The following is a 17,839-nucleotide window of genomic DNA, read 5'->3' as shown; positions in this document are numbered from 1 at the left end:
TCAACTAAAGGGAAGTAGGAATTTGCTTTCATTTTAACCTCTGTGATTGTCGTTAGGGTCAGTTACTAACGATAGAAGCAGGCAACTCAGGAGACACGTGATATCACAGAGATCACAAGAGGGGCTGAGAGGGAAGCTGCAGAGATATGACTGGGGTGACCTTACTGCCCAGTGAGGAATGGGGACGGGGCACACTTGAGGGCTGCCTTTTCTGTAAATTAAGGAAGGCCAAAGAGTGATGCAAGGCAGCCCCTCCTCACTGCCGTGAAGAATCTTACCTGGCTCCCCAGTCTCGATACCCTTCCCCCTCAGTTGATCATGCTCGCTCTTTCATTGCTCTGCTTTGTGGTCATAGGAAGACTCTTTCCCACAGCAGGATCTCTATATGCTGTTCCTTCAATTGGGAAAAGTTGTCCCAGGTCCTTTGCTTAGCTGACTTCCTTATCTTTTCAGGTTTTAGCTTAAATATCACCTACTCAGGGAGGTCTTCCTTGATCAATCGTTTACAGGGAGTGACCCTGGTAATGCTTTTTAAAAAAAGTTTCCAAGAGATATATTGTATTGATATTATATCAGATTCATTAGGTTTCATTATGATAAGTGTTGTCGACTATAAAACGGGTACGTTGTATTTAATATATTAACCCAAATCCTGTGACATCAGTAATAAATAGCCATGTTTTGCAAATATGAACTCAAGTGACACAAATATTATACCTTTAATATCTAGTAATCCTCTGTCAGAGCTACGTGTTTATTGCCTTCATCGAATTTACCATAAGCAATCCTTATCTTATGTGCTTGGCTGTCTGCTTTCCGTCCACTTCACTGGAGTGTAAGCTCCAAGAGCTTACAAAATCAGGAAGTGCTCAAAAACATTTTTTGAATAAATAATTGAACCAAATGTGAACAGAGCTTCCGGATGGGGGCAAATTCAGCTCTGGTTCACAGCTTTGAGTCTCCCGTGTGTGGGGTAGTGGGAAGTTCATAGTAAGGCTCTTCCTTCCTCATCCTCTGGAAACTTGTACTACCTAAGAGTGTACTTGACCTCCTTTAGTTTTCTCTGGCCGAAGTCTAGTTTGTTTTGAATTCAATAACCCATAGGTGAGAAGATCCCTAATCATTTTGTGAAGCCAGGCTACTTCTCCTTTCTCCTAGACCAGAGGTTCTTAAACTTGAAGGTGCATAAGAACCCCCTTGGAGGGCTTGTTAACATGTAAATCTCTAGGTCCTCCTCCCAGAGTCTGTGATTCAGTGGATGTGGAGTGGAGTCTGAGAATGTACATCTCTGACAAGTTCCCAAGTGAGGCTGATGCTGCCGGTCCAGGGACCACACTTTGAGACGCACTGTTATAGACCTTGAAATTACCAGAGATATTGACAAGCAAATGTTTGAGCAGGAAGGCAGCAGCAAAGAGTCAAAAATTGCAAGTGACTGGCGATGTCTAGGGAGGAGGAGTGTTTGTAGGGATCACAGTCTCGGAATCTACCAGGCAAGCCTTTGAGGTAAAGTAGCCCACCTGGCCAGGTAGCCCATTACCCATCTACATCATATTTTCACCTTATAAAAAGCCAGCTAGCCAATCTACCTACTAACTTCACATAAAAATGCTGAGAAACATTGTCCCAAGAGAATGACCGACCATCCTGATATGGCTGGGATCGAGGGGTTTCCCGGGACACGGGACTTTCAGTGCTAAAACCCAGGAACGTCTCAGGCAAACAGGGATGATTTGGTCACCCAGAACCCAAGTCTCTTTGTCTACAATAAAGAAACACGCAGAAAAATATCTCTGGTATAATGTTTATTTAAATAGTAATCTTAAAAAGGCTTTATACAAATCATATAAACACAGTTTGACATTGTTGTTTATTTTTTACATTGAAGAATCACAGTAAAAGCTCTCAAGCTCCCTTGATCTGGCTCAGCCAGCGAATGGTCAAATACCTTTAACTGCAAACCTTGGAAAAGTTAACCTTCTGTGTGACAGTTTAACTTTTTCCCTTGTGTTCTTGCCATTCATGCTCATTCCTCGGACCCTCACCCCGTCAACTCCCCATCCCCACCGAAGAGAGGAAGCAGCCCTGTGGCCCTGCTGACCGCCTAGTCCGGGAGAGCGTGGAGGTAACGTGTCATTCAGTACAAGGCAAAAAAGGAGATCAATACTGTGAGTAGGGTTTCCCAAAGGGAAGGACTCAAGGAGAGGGGTCAGCTAGCCTACCTGCAGATAGAGACAACAAATGCACCGGGGTGTCCCCTGGTCAGGTTATAATCAGGCCCCACTGTCTTTCTGTCTTCCAGCAGACCAGCCTCCAGTGCTGGTGAGGTATCTACACGTAGCCCTGGATGCCCTGCTTTTGTTCAGCATTCAGAGCCCACGCAGGGCCTCAAACCAGCCAATGGTGAGTATGGATACAGGACTTTAGAGGGATGCAGGTTGAGTTGTACATAACTCAGAGGTGAACTGCAGGCCAGAGGCAGGGCTGGTCTTTGGGGAGTTGTAAAATGGCCCAAGGGACATGAGAGGGCCAGGACCTCCGGCGTCAGCTTTGTGTGTGTGTGTGTGTGTGTGTGACTGCTCCACGACGCATGTGGGATCTGAGTTCCCCGACCAGGGGTTGAATCTGTGCCCCCTGCTGTGGAAGTGCCGAGTCTTAACCACTGGACCGCCAGGGAAGTACCCCTCACCCCACCCCGTGTTGGCTTTTGAACTCTCTTCTTCTGCAGGCTAACTCTGGAACCCCCTGGACTTGCTAGCTTCCTGAACACTGAGTTACACGGAAAGCCGAAGAGGAAGGTGGGCTAATTAAGAACTTGCTTCTGCCGCACGCCCAGCTCAGGGGGGCCTGAAGCTAAGTCCTTGGGCTTGACAGCTTTACTTTTCACCTCTAACTACCACTGTGCCAATGAGTGCCGAGGTCAGCAGTGACTCTCGGGCCCTCGGTCAAAGTCGCAACAACATCACTGGGTCCCACGTGACCATTCACATACACAGTAGATACAGAGAACTCAAAGGCTGGCAAAGACACACACACATATGAATAAATAGCCGTCGGTATGAACTCTCCCTCTCTGCATACAGAACACTGTGACGTTACCATCTGAACTAGCATTTCCATAACTTATCATTTAAAGGAACCAGCCGGTCCCATTCACCCTTCCCCTTTCACCTGGGTATGAGACAAATGAAATTGTGGGTGACCATAGCAGCAAAAATGGTCTGACAGTTTAACCACTGATAAGCAATAGGCTGGGCATACTGTTTGGGTTTCAAATGTATTTCCAGCACGCAGGCAATCCTTAGGCGTTACTACAAAATCAAGATTTGGATCCTGACGTGGACAATCTTATCCTTCACACAGTTTCATGCGATTCCGGATGCCTCCCCTTCTAGAGCAGTTGAGAGTCATCTAGGGCTATGACTAGCACTCGGGTGGCAGGGCTTACTCCATCAGTAGGATCAGCTATGCGGGGGAAACTGGGCGTGGAGCCGCTGGGTCAGGGAAGGGGAACAGAGGAATGCCTTAGCTTGTATGGTATTCACTGATTTCTACGTAGAAGGAAAATATGTTTTCTTCATTTTCTTTCAAGGCACTTAATAAAAAAATACATAAATTTGTGTGTGTGTGTGTGTGTGTGTGTGTGTGTGTGTGTGTAAGAACATAGGTCTCTCTGGGGTTGAAGCAGAATTAGCATTTTGGTCCGTAGTGCTTGCAGACTTCTGGTCAGAATCAGCTCACGGACATCCTAGTTCTGATGCTTCTGAAAGGTTAAGGTGGTGGCTGTCATCCCAAGGAGGAGTCAGTGTTTACTAGCCTATTGGAGAGACGGATTTATCACAATGTCTCTTACGGTCCTCTCAGCCTTTGCATGATCCCAGAGGATGGACTTCTTTTTCTCTTTCCACTGTTCTCCTTTCCAGCCAGTGGTCGCCAGTTACATCTCACTGATGGAGAAACATACTAGTAGCCTATATTTCCCCAGCCCCATCTCAGAGAATATCAGATAATGCTGTTTCCTGGGGCTTAGAGACCTGACAAATGAGTGCATGTGTGTATATGTGTGTGTGCTTGTGTGTGTGTGCATATGGTGCATGTGTGTATATGTGTGTGTGCTTGTGTGTGTGTACGTATGGTGCATGTGTGTGTGTGTGTGTGTGTGCATGTGTGTATGTTTTAGAAGAACAAGGAGGAAGGAAAAGGAAAAGCAAAACCACCACCAGAGGCCCCACAAAGTAGCCTCACAGCCACAAATTCTGGGTCTAGATTGAATGAATGGCTCCTATTCACAAAGCACGTTAAGGCTTGTCCGCTTCTAACACGGAGGCGCTTCTATGGATTTTGACGTGTGAAGTTTCCTTTCTGGTTTGTTTCAAATCTCATGTAAGAAAGAGCTGTTCATGCTGACCCTAAAATGGCAATTTTCCCCTGGATAAAAAAAGTTAAAGGCAACAACATCCTACTGAAATGCTAGGACTGGAAACGGCAGCTTGTCAAGTTGGCTGGCAGAAGCTATACCACAGCAAATCCCGGAAGTCATAAGACGATCAGAGGATGGGATAAACTGAACGGCTTTGTTTTGGAATTTTTTTTTCTAAAGATGGAAAGTCTGAAAAGACCCTTTGCTTTCCAAGTGTTGATTAAAAAGAGAAAGCAGAGACTATTGATCCCTGCTCTGCTTTATACTGGAAAAGTCATTCTCTTCTGCCTCTTGAGTTGCTCATAGACCAAAGAAATATAATAATAACAAACTCACAAACAAAATAGAACTGTGACCCCCCAAAGAGATGAGCTCCTGTCTTTGTCCCAGCAATGATTCAGCCACACGGTCCTAGGTGGGTCACAACCCCCTGAAAGGCTGCATCTCCCCTCCTCCCTCGACTTGCCTGTCTGTTCTGTCCACACCTTCAGCATTCTGGATCGGTTGGATCAAGATTATGGCATTCAGTTTCCAAAGGAAAAAAAATTGTCATCTTCACTAGCCCCTCTTGCTGGAATGAAACGTCAGATGCGATTTGGGTGCAATCCGTCAGGCCTCCGAGCAGCACTTCTGGTGGTTCATCTTGACCTTGTGCTTGAGGCCATCATAGAGCTCAAAGTTGTAGTTCTCCAGCGTGGTGCAGCTGCGGGAGCTCAGGCCTGAGTAGGAACACGTGCAGTAGAGCAGCAGCCCTGCACACGTGGCCCCCAGGAGGACGCCCAGCGAACTCATGGCGATGATGGTGATGAGGATGGGATCCAGGGTGTAGAGCCAGCTCTTTTCTTTGTCAGCCAGAGGAGCCCCAGACCCGGAGGTCGGGGAAGAAGAGTTGCTCCAGTCCACCTCGTACTCGTCTAGGACATAAAGGACACGAGAGACTGCAGGCACTGCTTCTTTCAGGGTGAAAGAACTGAGGCTCCCCCAGCCCGGTTCAGAGGTTCTTCAGAGCCCAGGACTAAGCTGTAGACTCTGGAACCACATGGCTTGGCTTCAAAGCCCAGGCCTGCCTCATCCTAGCTCTGTAACCTTGGGCAAGTTATTTAACTTCTCTTTGCCTCGGTTTTCTCATCTGTGAAATGGCGTTACTAATAACCTCACTGGCTTGTTAGGAGGTTTAAACGACTTAATATTTGCAAAGTGCTTGGTGACCAGCACAGAGTAAGTATGGTCTAAGGATTAGATACTTAAAGAATCTGATTCACATTAGGTAAGCTCAGATTTTCACAGAAGCTTCAGGGAGCCTTTGGAGCACCTGGGACGGCCCTGTGTTCTGGGCACCCTTCTTTCTTTGCCTCCTCATCCCTACTTCCAACTGCTTCAGGTTAAATCAAAGAACAGGCTGAGGCTATTTTCACACAGTGAGTTTCCCAAGTTAGCATTCCTGGCCATCCAAGCAGCAGATTTTTTTTGAGCCACCAGACCTCTTGACCTAAATCTTAACCTTACTGCTATGTACTATGTGTCCCACCCCCCAGAATCAGATGTTGAATTCTAACCCCTAGTACCTCAGAATGTGACCTTATTTGGAGATAGGGGTTTTACGGAAGTAGTCAATTTAAAATGAGGTCCTTAGCGTGGGCCCTAATCCAGTATGACTGGTGTCCTTATAAAAAAGGGAAATTTGGAGACATAAATTTCTGTTAAGTCACCCAGTTTGTGGTACTTTGTTATGGCCACCCCAGCAAACTAATATACTTATACTTCTATAGTGTGGCCAAGGCATGACCATATTCATGGAGAATTTTGTGGGATTTCCTAATAATCCCATGAAGAAGGCAGGGTGGTATTATAATTTTAAAAAATAGATGAGGAAACAGAGGTTTTAAGAGATTAAGTGACTAGGTAACACAAGTTCCCAGAGTTAACAAGCAGTTAAACTAGGAGAATAAATCAGGCTTTCTCCATCCACATCCCTTACTCTTTCCACCCCATCTTAGGGCTTCTGCTGCTTGATCTATTGCAGCCTCTGTGTGAAGGCCAGTTGTGCAGCTTTGCCCATAAAAGGAACGTTAGACCGGGCTTCGCAGGGAGAGTCTGCATTCAGTTAACAAGGTGCTGTTTGGGTTAGTCACTCTGTTTCTATAGCTACACTTGAAGTGTTTGGTTAAGGTCAGGTTCAAAACAGCTGCTCTATAAACTGCTCTTCTTAAAGGCATCAATCTTGGTCTAAAGCTGTTCTTTGAGGGGAACCTTGGTGATCTCTCTTGGGGATCAACTCTGGCACTCAGAGACTCCCAGAGAGACCTGCGTTGCTCTGAGTCGAGGGAAGATATCACATCTGCGTGTTTGCTCAGTGCCCCTCCAGTCAGGACTCTCGCTTCAGCCTCATGAAGTACGTGGATTTGAAGTAGGAAAATAGAGCTTGGAATAAATACGATAACATGAGATGGGCAGTGTGTAAATCCTGCAACAAGCCCCAACTTGGAGTCATGGAGAGTGTGAGAAGTGTTCCTGAAAGCCATGGAATTGGAAACCACAGCAGGCCTGAGAGAATATTCAGCGACGCTCATTCACTCGGCCCTTTTTGGAAGGAGGTCAGTGGGTTCAAGCAGAGACATGTGTAGAGAAGCCCGGCTTTCACTTCTAAAGGGCTTATTCAGATTTGAAGTTCATCAGTGTCGAAAGTTGCCCAAAGTAGGAGACCTGTTTCAGATTAGGCAGAGGGAACTCAATAAGCTTTCTAAATCGCTAAATTTGACCTTGAGAGAGCAATTGATGGTTTCTTCATTCCTCTCTGGATTCTTTTCACTTATATTTCTGGCCGATAGTTCTAAATTCTGGCCCTCCAATACCCCGGACGTTATTTTTGTTTTTGTCTTTATAGCCAAACTTGACTGTCATGATTATCTTCTAAATCATAGCAATACTCACCATCAATTTCATCCTCGTAGCCCTCTCTCCCATGTATTTCTGGGATGTCCACTATAACGAAAGAGAAAACCAAAAAATAACAAGTCATAACAAGTTCTATTGCCGTGGCTAAAAGGCAGAGATGTTACCTTGCTGAGGATGACTCCCCAGCACTGCAGGCAGCTCGAGTCACTTTCTGCTTCTAGGTCATTTAGTATGTACATTACTGGATTCTTTCCCCTTCAAATGATTTGTCTTTACTTCCAACGATAACCAGAAGAACAGAAACAATAAGAAAGGTCGCTAGCGCCAAGTAAATGCTCCCGTGTGTCTTTATAGTGACTGTTGTTTACAACCAACGTAGGTCTGAGTTTTATCTAAGGCACCTTCAGTGGTCTCTCATGTCCGTCATCAGTTGCCATGACTGCGATGTTCATTTCATATAGCAAACGGCCCCTCCTCATATGCATGCATCTAAGTGGGCACAAAGTATGCGTCTTTCTCCTCTGGATTTCAAATAAACGTAAAGTAATTTAAGGAAATCACATTTCATCATTACATGTTTTAATGTAGAACTAGAACTGGAAAGAATGTTATAACGCCTGTCCACCTCCATGTCTGTGCTAATATCCCTTCTCTTTCCTTCCCAGTCTATTTTTCCCATTGGCTTTCTTCACGGTTTAGAATAGATCAAACATGGGCATCCAATCTGACTCGCCCAGGCTTGAACAGAGCTAAGTTAATTTACTCTGAATTTTCCCCAGGATTATCACTGTCTATCTTTTTCTTTTTTTCTGATAATCTTTTGGGGAATGGGGAGGATAATTCAGGTCTCTATTCACCATGCTGTCCATCTTATAGAAATCAGAGCCAATGGAAATTACCTGTCTAAAATGGTAAAACACTAAAAAAGAGAATCAAATATGTGGTGAAGAAAAGGGTCTTATCATTTCTTCCTGTCTCACAAGTTAATTATACCTGTCCCTGCTGTCAGGTCAAAATGGCTCCAGTGAATGTATGTGGCCCTTCAGGAGTTTCAACCCCAAGTCAGGTGAACTACCTCGATGTCAGCACTATAAATTTATATTAAAAAAATCAAGGCTTAACACAAACCCCAAATTCCAAACAGCTAGAGTATCAAACAAGAGGAATACAAGAACTTCAGACCAGCCTGAACTTCTCCCTCATCTGCACAACACCTCAGGGAAGATCTACTTGACTATGACCTGAACTGAGGACCAATCCATCACTGCCATACCTGACATTCAGTCTTTCCCTGGAGGCAGTGGTTTTCATCATGTTCGAAGTCTTCTTCATTCCTGGCCAAAGTGCTAAAGCACATTCTCATCCTTTTGGTCGCCAGTAAGGGATTCAGAAAACCACTTGCTAAGACCCTACTTGAAAAGATGGACGCCACGTGGCACCAATCCTCCATAAATCCAGCCTGTTCCTGGCATGTTTATAGCACAACAACTGGTACCTGCAGGCCACAACAGCTTCCCCACCTCAATGCCCAGCCCCTGTCTTATTCTCCAGGACTCTACAACGCAGGCTGTGTCCTTGGAATGAAGATGTAAAAATGAATCAACAAGAGGCAGGTGGTGTCTGTCATAGGGATCAAATCTGGCTTGTGGAAATCAACCTGGAGCTTTTTTTTTTTTTAACCTTATGAGAAATAAAACACATGGAAGAAAACCATCACATTTCCAACAATTAATCATTTTTATGGGATGCTCATATGTCTTAACAGCTTCACGGTTAAAAGATGCAGAACATTGGATAAGAATATGTGGATTAGCCCAGGACGAAAACTGCGGGGCTCCTGCCTGTGACTTTTGGGCCTAATCCTGTTCTTGCTTTTAGGGATTCAGTCTTTGCCAAGGATGTGACAAATTCTTGGAGGCTAGAATGCCATCTCGCTCCATCTCACACCCTCAGGGAAGAACTCTTAAGACACTATTGATCATGGGCTGGAAAGCAGTGGATGTGGCATTGATCTCAGTGGAAAATGGGTAGGAGGATGGTAATGACTATGAGAACATCTTGTCCCAGGAGATCACAGCCTCTTGTCTCTGTGGGCAGAGGACTGGATGAGATGACCTCCCAAGAATAGGTCCATTTTTAAGGTTCTATGAAATTGATTGCCCAGATGTGGCTGAGATTTCTGCCCCTGGAGGATCAAAGCCTACTTCAGGTGAAGAACACTTTAGAGGCTTGACTTGGCTTTTTGCATAATCACTGCTCCCAGGAGTTTGGGTGAGTGGGAAGGGGTCAAAAAAAGGATAAGTTAATCAACATTTTCAAAAGAGCATCTGTTCACGAAGTCTTAAAGAAAGAATGACACACTGGGGAAAACCCCGGTAAAGGGAACATTTGTACAAAAAGCAATTTACTTTGATAGCAATTTTCTCTAGTCCCCTTGCTAATATTCTTGATATCTGTGTTTGATTAAGAGCTTTCTTTCTCAGAAGACTCTTTGCCCTGCACGGGTCACTTTCCTTTTCTGTTGAGCCCAGGAGGTAAACCTCAGCCTGTTTCCTCAGGATGCTGGCAGGGAGGGTGGATGTCCACCGGGTCCCTGTAGTTATAGTGAAAAAAAGGCAAGGGTGGGTTGGACGGAGAAGGGGTGACCCAGGAGCTCAAGGCAAAGAGTGGAGGAGGCAGCACCTCCCTGGGAAGGGGACATGACAGCCACAGGATGGAGACCTGGCTGGGGAAGTGAGGTAGATGGCAAAAGACTGTGGGGACCAGGGACGTGGAATTAAATTTTTTTTTAATGAGGAAAAACTTGGAGAGGACCTTCCAGGACTCTGACATTTAGTAGGTGGGTGTGTTTGTGAATGGGAGATGGATGAGGGAGAATGGAATGAGCCCCACCTTTAAGAGAACACAGATCAGGAATGGATCTTACCACCCACACGACTTCCACTTTCAACCTTTGTGCTCACATGACCCTGTTTCCTTCTGGGCCCCTGTTTGGATTCAAACGCAGATCAGTCTGACTCCAAAATCTGAATTCCAACACTCAGTATTGTATTAGGGCCAGAGGACACCCTCTCCCCTCAACTCCCCCAGGTGTGCACTCAAGCAAACCCCCTATATCATCCCTAACCCATTCCAACAAGGGTGCACCTTGTCTTCATCCTAGTGGGCTGGATACACAGCCCCTGGCTGTTTGCCTGCATTGCTGGCTCACCACTTGGATGGGAACCCACGGAGACTTCTCATGAATGTGAGGATGCGGTGATCTGAGATTTGGGACTTCACATTTTTCTGTGATAGGCATTCCCCAGACAGGGAAGGCTGATTTACATTGTTCTTCAAAGGGCAGTTTTCACTTACTGACTAACCAACCGATCAACCAACCCTCACTTATTAAGAGGGTTGACTACGTGCCCGGGAACCACACGGAGGAGTTTGGGAAAGGAAGATGTATGGGACCCGGTGTCTACAATCGAGGCCCTCCAGTGTGATTGGGAAGCAAGGACTCACCCATGCCAAAAGAGCATAAAAGAAAGTGGGGTGCTGTGGAGGGGACTCGAAGTGCTGACGAGTCTGGGGCAGGGATTGGGCAGATGAGGCTGTGCCAAGGCAGGGAAAAAATGTGGGAGGCAGGAGGAGATGGCTTTGGAATGGAGGCTGCTGCAAGGGTGGGGTGGGGATGTGGAGTTCCAGCTCCTTTCTCTGTCTGATGGATAGAGATGGTCTCAAACATGGTACCTGAGCCTTTTTACTCGTACACTGATCTCTTGGTTTGGGGCTTGTATTCATTTTTATCAGATCCAATGAGGAATTCAGAGGTTGCCCTGCCCGCTCACAGATCTTCCACCCCGTATTTCCCTACAGGAGAGTCAGCCTCTGTCCACATCCCTGCGCTGGCTGCTGCAGACCAGCAGAGCGAGAGGAAGAAGAACTCATGAGCGCCTGGAAAGGAGTTTAACAGAGTTTGAGAAATCAAGTGAGCAGAGTAGCCACTAGTTAAAAAACAAACAAAAAACCCAATTCAACGAAACCTGGCTGAGACTTCCCTGGTGGTCCTGTGGTTAAGATCTGCTCTTCCAATGCAGGGGGCGTGGGTTAGATCCCTGGCCGGGGAACCAAGATCCCGCATGCCAAAAAAAAAAAAAAAAAAAAATCAGCTCCGCCTGGGGAATTCCCTGGTGGTCCAGTGGTTAGGACTCTGAGCTTCCACTGCAGGGGGCATGGGGGCACAGGTTCAACCCCTGGTCGGGGAACCAAGGTCCCACATGCCGCGCAGTGTGGCTAAAAAAAAAAAAAAAAACAACCACACAAAACCTGGTCATTTTCATATTGACATTACATCTCAGGCTGAACGGTCCCCTTGTTTCCCTTAGCGTCATTGAGAAGTGGGTTAGGTACCCAGTGAAGAGTGATTCAAGGTCTCACCTATCTCTTATTATCCTGATTTTCCAGAGCAAAAGACCCCATAGTGACTAGTTACTAAAACGTCCTCTGGACTGTCTAGGAGCCCCTTCCACCCCGGAAGAGTCAAATATTCTCCAGCATCCTTGTCAGTACATTGCAACACTACAGCACAAACGGGGAACAGCCATCCCCAGCCATGAGCTCTGCCTACTCGAAAAAGCTGTGTTTCTCCCAGAGGGGTCTGGAACACTGCCTGGCACTGTAAGATCACACATGCCATGCAAGAGGAACGCCCCAGACACTCCAACCTGCAAACAGAAAATTCCCCTTGAGTGTGGTTTAGGTCTAAAACAAGAATGCCCTCTCTCATTTAGATTTTCCTTCCCACCCTCTCTCTCTCTTTACACACACACACACACACACACACGCGCACACGCACACACTTTATCTTTTCTCTCTCCCTTATTTTCTTCTTTTTTTTCTCTGAGATTAGGATCCTTTGGGGTTAGTTTGCTTTTCTGCAGTTACAGAAAAATTTCGACCTTCCCTTTCACCACATCTCATATGCCGTGGTTGCTGTGAGTGTATTTTCATTGACATCGTTCTGTTTACTTTCTGCATCAAAAAAAAAGAGCCTCACAAGATGGTTAGGAGAGTGAGGAGTCCACCCCAAACCACTGGCTACGTTTAGATAGAATGATTTAAGACCATCCGTCCCTGGATCACTTGCACACTGACCAGGACACCAACATATGCTGGCTTTCAATGAAGAGTCCCTTCCAGGCCAACTCCGAGCAGTGGCTTAAGACGCCTGGTGGAAGCTGATGACAGGCTGGCCATCCAGAATGTGTAGCGGACGCACTCTAAGGACGGTACCCGGAGGGGGGTGCAGCACGGGATGTGGAGGAGCACTAGACGGGAGCACTGCCCTGGGAGCAGGCTTCCTCCTTCTCATCTGAGCTCTGCCACTTCACCCAGGTGTGAGAGCCGGGACGAGTCTCTGACCCTCCCTGGGTCTCAGCTTGCTCCTCTGTAAAGTAAGCACTGATGTTCTTTCCTGCTTGAGGACTCATCTTTACAGGAAGAAAATGAGAAAGCTCTGATGGCCTTTCTGCTGAGGCTTCCCTGAAAAGGGCGGCTGGCTGTAGACAAGGCAACTTCTACAGAAAAGGGCTCGCCACCCGTCTTCACCCCGGGTCTGTCCTCTCCTGGAGGTGGCCACACCTGAAGGCATCCACCTTAAGGTGCCCGTGGAAGGAGAAGACCATGCAAAGGACAGGTGAAAGGAAGCCATGAGGTTCCATGTTTTCCATACTTGCTCGTTTAGCTTAGGAACCAGTCCTGCTAAGGGGCAACTGAGGAACTGACAGAGCTAGTAAATGGTTCCCCAAGTTTGAAGCCTCCACCTTAGCTGAGGCAGGGCTGACAAGACCTGGTGAGAAGCCAGTTAACCCACACATCCACTCAACCCACCAAACTGCAACCAGCCTTTAAAGCAAGGATTGAAGAGACGCCTACAGAGGAAATCACTGAAACCATTCATTTTCAAGGGTACCAGGGGTCATCGCGTCTTCTTCAAGGAGGAAGAAATTGAGGAAGGAGGGTAGAAAAATGCAGTAAGTCATTGAAGAGCTCGGCAGTAGAACTGAGAGTCAGCCACATTTTCGACACCTTGTTTGGGGCTTTGATTTATTTGGGATTAGATCTTGGCCACTTAGAGCTCTTGTTGAGTTTGATTCCAAGTTCCCGAACCCCCCGAGTCAACTAAATCACACTGGACCTTTCAGATGGGAGTAGCCTTCAGAAAATTCTCTCAGTCACTTTGTTCTGATCCCAGCAGGAGACACAACACTGTGATCTAAATAAATGAGAAATCATGAAGGACTAGCAGATATTTCTTGGCCCTCCAACGTGTTTAATTCAGTTTAATATTTAGTATTGGCTGAAGCTTCCTACTCCCTACCACACTTAATTTCCCTAATTCAGTTTGTTCATCCCCTGTTGCTATAAGGAGCCAAAAGTTCAGATGTAGATCGAATGTTTGCCAAAGCTCCTCCATTAGAGTCAGGCTACTTGAGAGCCATTCATCCCGTGCTGGGTTTGGCTTGAGTTTAGAAACACCACCAGAAGATCCTTTATCGTGGGTTTTTTATCTCTTGGGCTATAGCCAAATCTACACAAAGTCATGGAAAAAAGTATTTTTTTTTGAAGTTTTCAAATGGTTTCAAGCTGGAAAAGAAAAGGGGGCTTGGTTTGTGATACCAGAAGACTTTGAACATGATTTTCTATTATTTTTAGTTGAATAATCAGAAGGAAATACTAAAAAGAATTGGAAATACTGACTGCAAATGAGAAAGAAGGCTGTGAAATGACCTAATAATACTTTCAAGTGTGGAGGCAGATGAGCAGCTGAGGCCAGAATGGCTCCACTGAGCCCCAATGATGGCGTGAAAATAAGAAAAAGGAGGCGCCAGATAAATGTTTAGTTATAAACATAGGCTTCATGATTGTGTAGGCTGGAAAAAAAACCGGTAAGGCTGATGGAGGAAAATTCTGGAATCTTTGCTTTGCTCTAGGTCTTTGAGAAATCAGAGATATTCTCCATTACTGTAAGTGGGTATGTCCACAAGAAAGAGGGCCTTCTTTTGTTGGCTACCTTCTCTGAGGGTATGAAGGTGGGAAAAAGAAAAGTTCGGAGAAAAGTGCCCCCCTTCAACTGCATTCTTGAGTTTTTCCTGAGATGTTAGGAAAAAAGTCTCATATCTTCACATTTCAGGGAGTTCGCCAATAGGCTTTAACATTTCTCCTCTCCTCCAGTCCCAAGGTTCAAGAAGTGCATAAACTGGAAACACTGCACAGGTGGAGAGGTTTGGTGTTACCTGGGACAAGTGAAAGGGTGGAGGAGAAGAAACAAAACTGCATCCACTTCCAATGTGAGAAGCAATGTCTTCTTAAAGATTGCCCCTCTGTGTTGTAGGTCCTTGGGAAAAAACTCTCTATACACATGTATCTCACCAAGAGAGTTTGCTTTACTTAAAAGCTGGGCTCTTCTGAACACAAGGATCCATGACCTTGTGATAAGATTTTAGGGCTTCCAAAGAGGTACCTCTCTCTGCCCATTCAAGAGATGATTTCCCCCAAAAGTTTGCTGGTGGCTGAGAACTGTGGTTCTAACATAAGAGAGTAATTCCTCCGACCTTAGGTTTGGTCTCCTGTAAAAATGCAGCTACTTAGAGGAAGCAAGCAATGAAGCCTCTGTGTTGGGAATCTGACAGGCTCTTCTGGCAGGAGGCCTTGGTAGAGGGAGGTGGAGAAAGTGCAGGAATGCCAGAGGAGAAGAAAAGGAGCCACAGAGAGAGGGGGCAGCTGCAGAAAGGGGAGGGTGGAGGTTGAAGATGAACCACACCCGACCCAGAGGTAGATAGATAGGTGGAAACAGGTCCTTCTTGGGGAAAGAGGAGGGGACGGTGGCCCTGTGAGGGGTTCAGAGCCAGGAGATGATGACGGCGGTGAGAGCTCAGGGTTTCCCGTGGACACTATTCCCGAGCTCGCGATCTTGGTCTGCAGTTGGCCAAGGCTGATGAGGCACCTTGGGTGCTCCTTTGACAACCCACGTTAGCCCCAGTCTCCGTCCTAGTGACTGTCTTCCCACCTAAGTACCAGCTGTTGGAAGTGCCCCAGAGAAGCGATACGGAAGACCACACGGCCCTCAGGGTCCTTGTATCCCTTCTCCCAGCCCCTTGGTGGCAGTAGGGAGATGCAAAGAGAGGAAAAGATTCGTAACAGACTGTGCTGAAACGAGCCTCAGTAACCAGCAGGCCGACTGAGAATAGGACTTCGGTCAAGGCCACCTCAGGCTCAAAGCTTTCTCCGCATTCCCTTCATTACTGGAGTTGGCTGCTCTCTAGCGAGTTCCGGAGAACTCCAGTCCAGCATCCAGTTAATGAGTCCTGCCGCCTGAGAAAGAAACTGCAGCTGTTGAAAGCCAAGATGTGGTGCCTTATCATTCCCGCTCTGGATCAGAGCCTTTGCCTTTGGGTATGTCAGTTAATGATACTAAAAGGGTTCAATTTTGCACAATTACACAGAGAAGACAAAACAAGCTTGTGTGTGTGTGCGTGCCCGTGGCGCTCACCCACACCTCACTCTTGGGCTGCTTTTTCTTCCCCTGAGCCACCAAGAGTTATACCCAAGCCTCAAGCCCTAGAGGCAGCAGTCCTGGATTTTTGGCAGGTTGGAGAAAGCTGGCAAAGCTCATATATGGCCGTCACACTATCCATTATGCTCAGTCACATTACTTTGACCCCTTGGTCTAAACGCACAGTAGAAACAAGGGTAGCAACTCTTAGAAGAAATGGTGTTTTGAACTAATGGGTCCCTTGGCTTCTCTTCTACTTGTCCTTCCTCTCTGGAGCCACTTGGGGCTAGCAGCTTTGCCTGCACATTGAAACCTCCCACTGGAAAACCACCTTTCCTCGGGTCACATTAGCCCTGAACCTCTTCAGAAAGAAGCTGGGTGCCTCCTTTCAGCCAGGCAGACCTGCTCCTCTCAGGGCCATCGTGGGGCCCTTGGGCACAAGGCCACAGGATTAGGGACTTTCTGTTGGCACATGGGCCTACTTGTGGCTGTTGGAATATTTTTGTCTGTAGCACAATAATGTGCACTGACCTTAAAGGATGTTTTTGACACGAATTTTTTTAGTAGAAAACATAAATAAATAACGGCAAGGCACAGCACAGTCACTCTTTGAAGAAACCAAGTGGAACTCATTAATCATGGAGAACAGGGCTCTGCCTGCTGAACCAGGGATAGAATTAACTCCCAGGCCACAGTGGCCACAGCTCCAGCGAGCTGCATCTTATAGCCAGGCTCACATTCTCCGCAAATCAGCATTAAAAAAAGTCCCTGTGATTAAAATTCCCTTCAACTAAAATTGTCCTCAGTCTTCCCTTGCAAGCACTCCACCCACTTTAGAGAAAGAGAGATAGTCACAGAGATTATGTGGCTTCCGCACATGACAGGGGATATAATGCAGGGTGTCCGCTGGTCTGTTACCCTCTCAAATGGGGGCAGGTTCATTTTAAAGGTAAAACTCAGCCACCTGAAGCATCTATTAAAATGTAAACAGGCACACCATTTGACCCAGATATTCTATCCCAGAGAAACTTGCACAAAGAGGCAACCTCAAGGATGTTCACAGCAGTATTGTTTATCATAGAAAGAAAACCTAGACGCAACCTGAATGACCACCAGTAGGGGAGCAGTTAAGAAACTGTGGTACAGCGACATGATACGAAATGCTAGACAATAGCTGAAAAGGATGGGGTAAACCTGTCAGTGTGCAACAAAGTATCCTCAAGGCTTTGTCAAATGGAAAGAAGCATGTTTTCCAGCAAAGTGAGCAAATGTTGATACTATTTACACAAAACCAAACTAACTCCAACCAAAGCAAACCGCATAATTAGACATGAACATCTACATTTGTAAAGGTATAAAACAAGGCCTGGAAATATATACCTCGAATAATCTCTCATGGTTCCCTCTGGGGAGGGGCTTGGGACTGGTTAACAATGAAATGAACTTCTTTTTAGAAACATTATTTGCACTTTTTGAGGATATAGTCATGTACAACTTGTAAGTTAAAAAGAAATGAAAAGAAACCTAGCCAGAGACCATCTTAAAATTTCCCCCAACGACCTTTTTCAGTATCATAATGAATCCGGTCATGAGCCTCCAAGAATAGGTGTTTTCCCCACCCAGGGCCAGTCTTGCCTCCAGCACATCTGTTGCTGACTCTTCAAGTGGCCTTTCCTATTTCTTGGTCCGATGCCGTGGGACTTTAGTTTTATTGGGAGCTTGGAGGTCAGTGACAGCAAAGCCCAAGAACAATTACTTTACTGGAAAGACAACAGAAGGATTCTGGGTCTCCTGTCCACTGGGCTTGGGGCAAGAATGGTTTCTGCTGTTTGCCCTGAAGCACCAAGATTCTGCCTGTGCCATGCAGAAACCATGCTAAAAGGGGGTTTGCTCTTTGGCAAGTCCCCAAATCTTGTATCTCTTCCATGCTTAAGTTTGGGGCCAAAAGGAACTCCTCCACACAGGGCAAATGTAGTCTGGCTGAG

The 17,839-nt window shown here is 46.3% G+C and overlaps 1 protein-coding gene across 1 annotated transcript in view; it reads right to left on the bottom strand.

Annotated features, from left to right (window-relative positions):
• Positions 1–1,788: 1,788 nt before the first annotated feature.
• NRP2 (neuropilin 2) overlaps positions 1,789–17,839 on the bottom strand; it is a 114,660-nt gene continuing 98,609 nt past the window's right edge. Inside the window, exons 16-17 of the mRNA XM_061186708.1 lie at positions 7,352–7,402; positions 1,789–5,334 (exon numbers count right to left, since the gene is read on the bottom strand). Coding sequence (XP_061042691.1) covers positions 5,030–5,334; positions 7,352–7,402 — 356 coding nt within the window. The 3' untranslated portion in view covers positions 1,789–5,029. The remainder of the gene's footprint in view (positions 5,335–7,351; positions 7,403–17,839) is intronic.

The sequence above is a fragment of the Eubalaena glacialis genome, chromosome 1, assembly GCF_028564815.1.
Source record: "Eubalaena glacialis isolate mEubGla1 chromosome 1, mEubGla1.1.hap2.+ XY, whole genome shotgun sequence".
Taxonomy (NCBI): domain Eukaryota; kingdom Metazoa; phylum Chordata; class Mammalia; order Artiodactyla; family Balaenidae; genus Eubalaena; species Eubalaena glacialis.
This window is presented reverse-complemented; position numbering and strand designations above follow the sequence as displayed.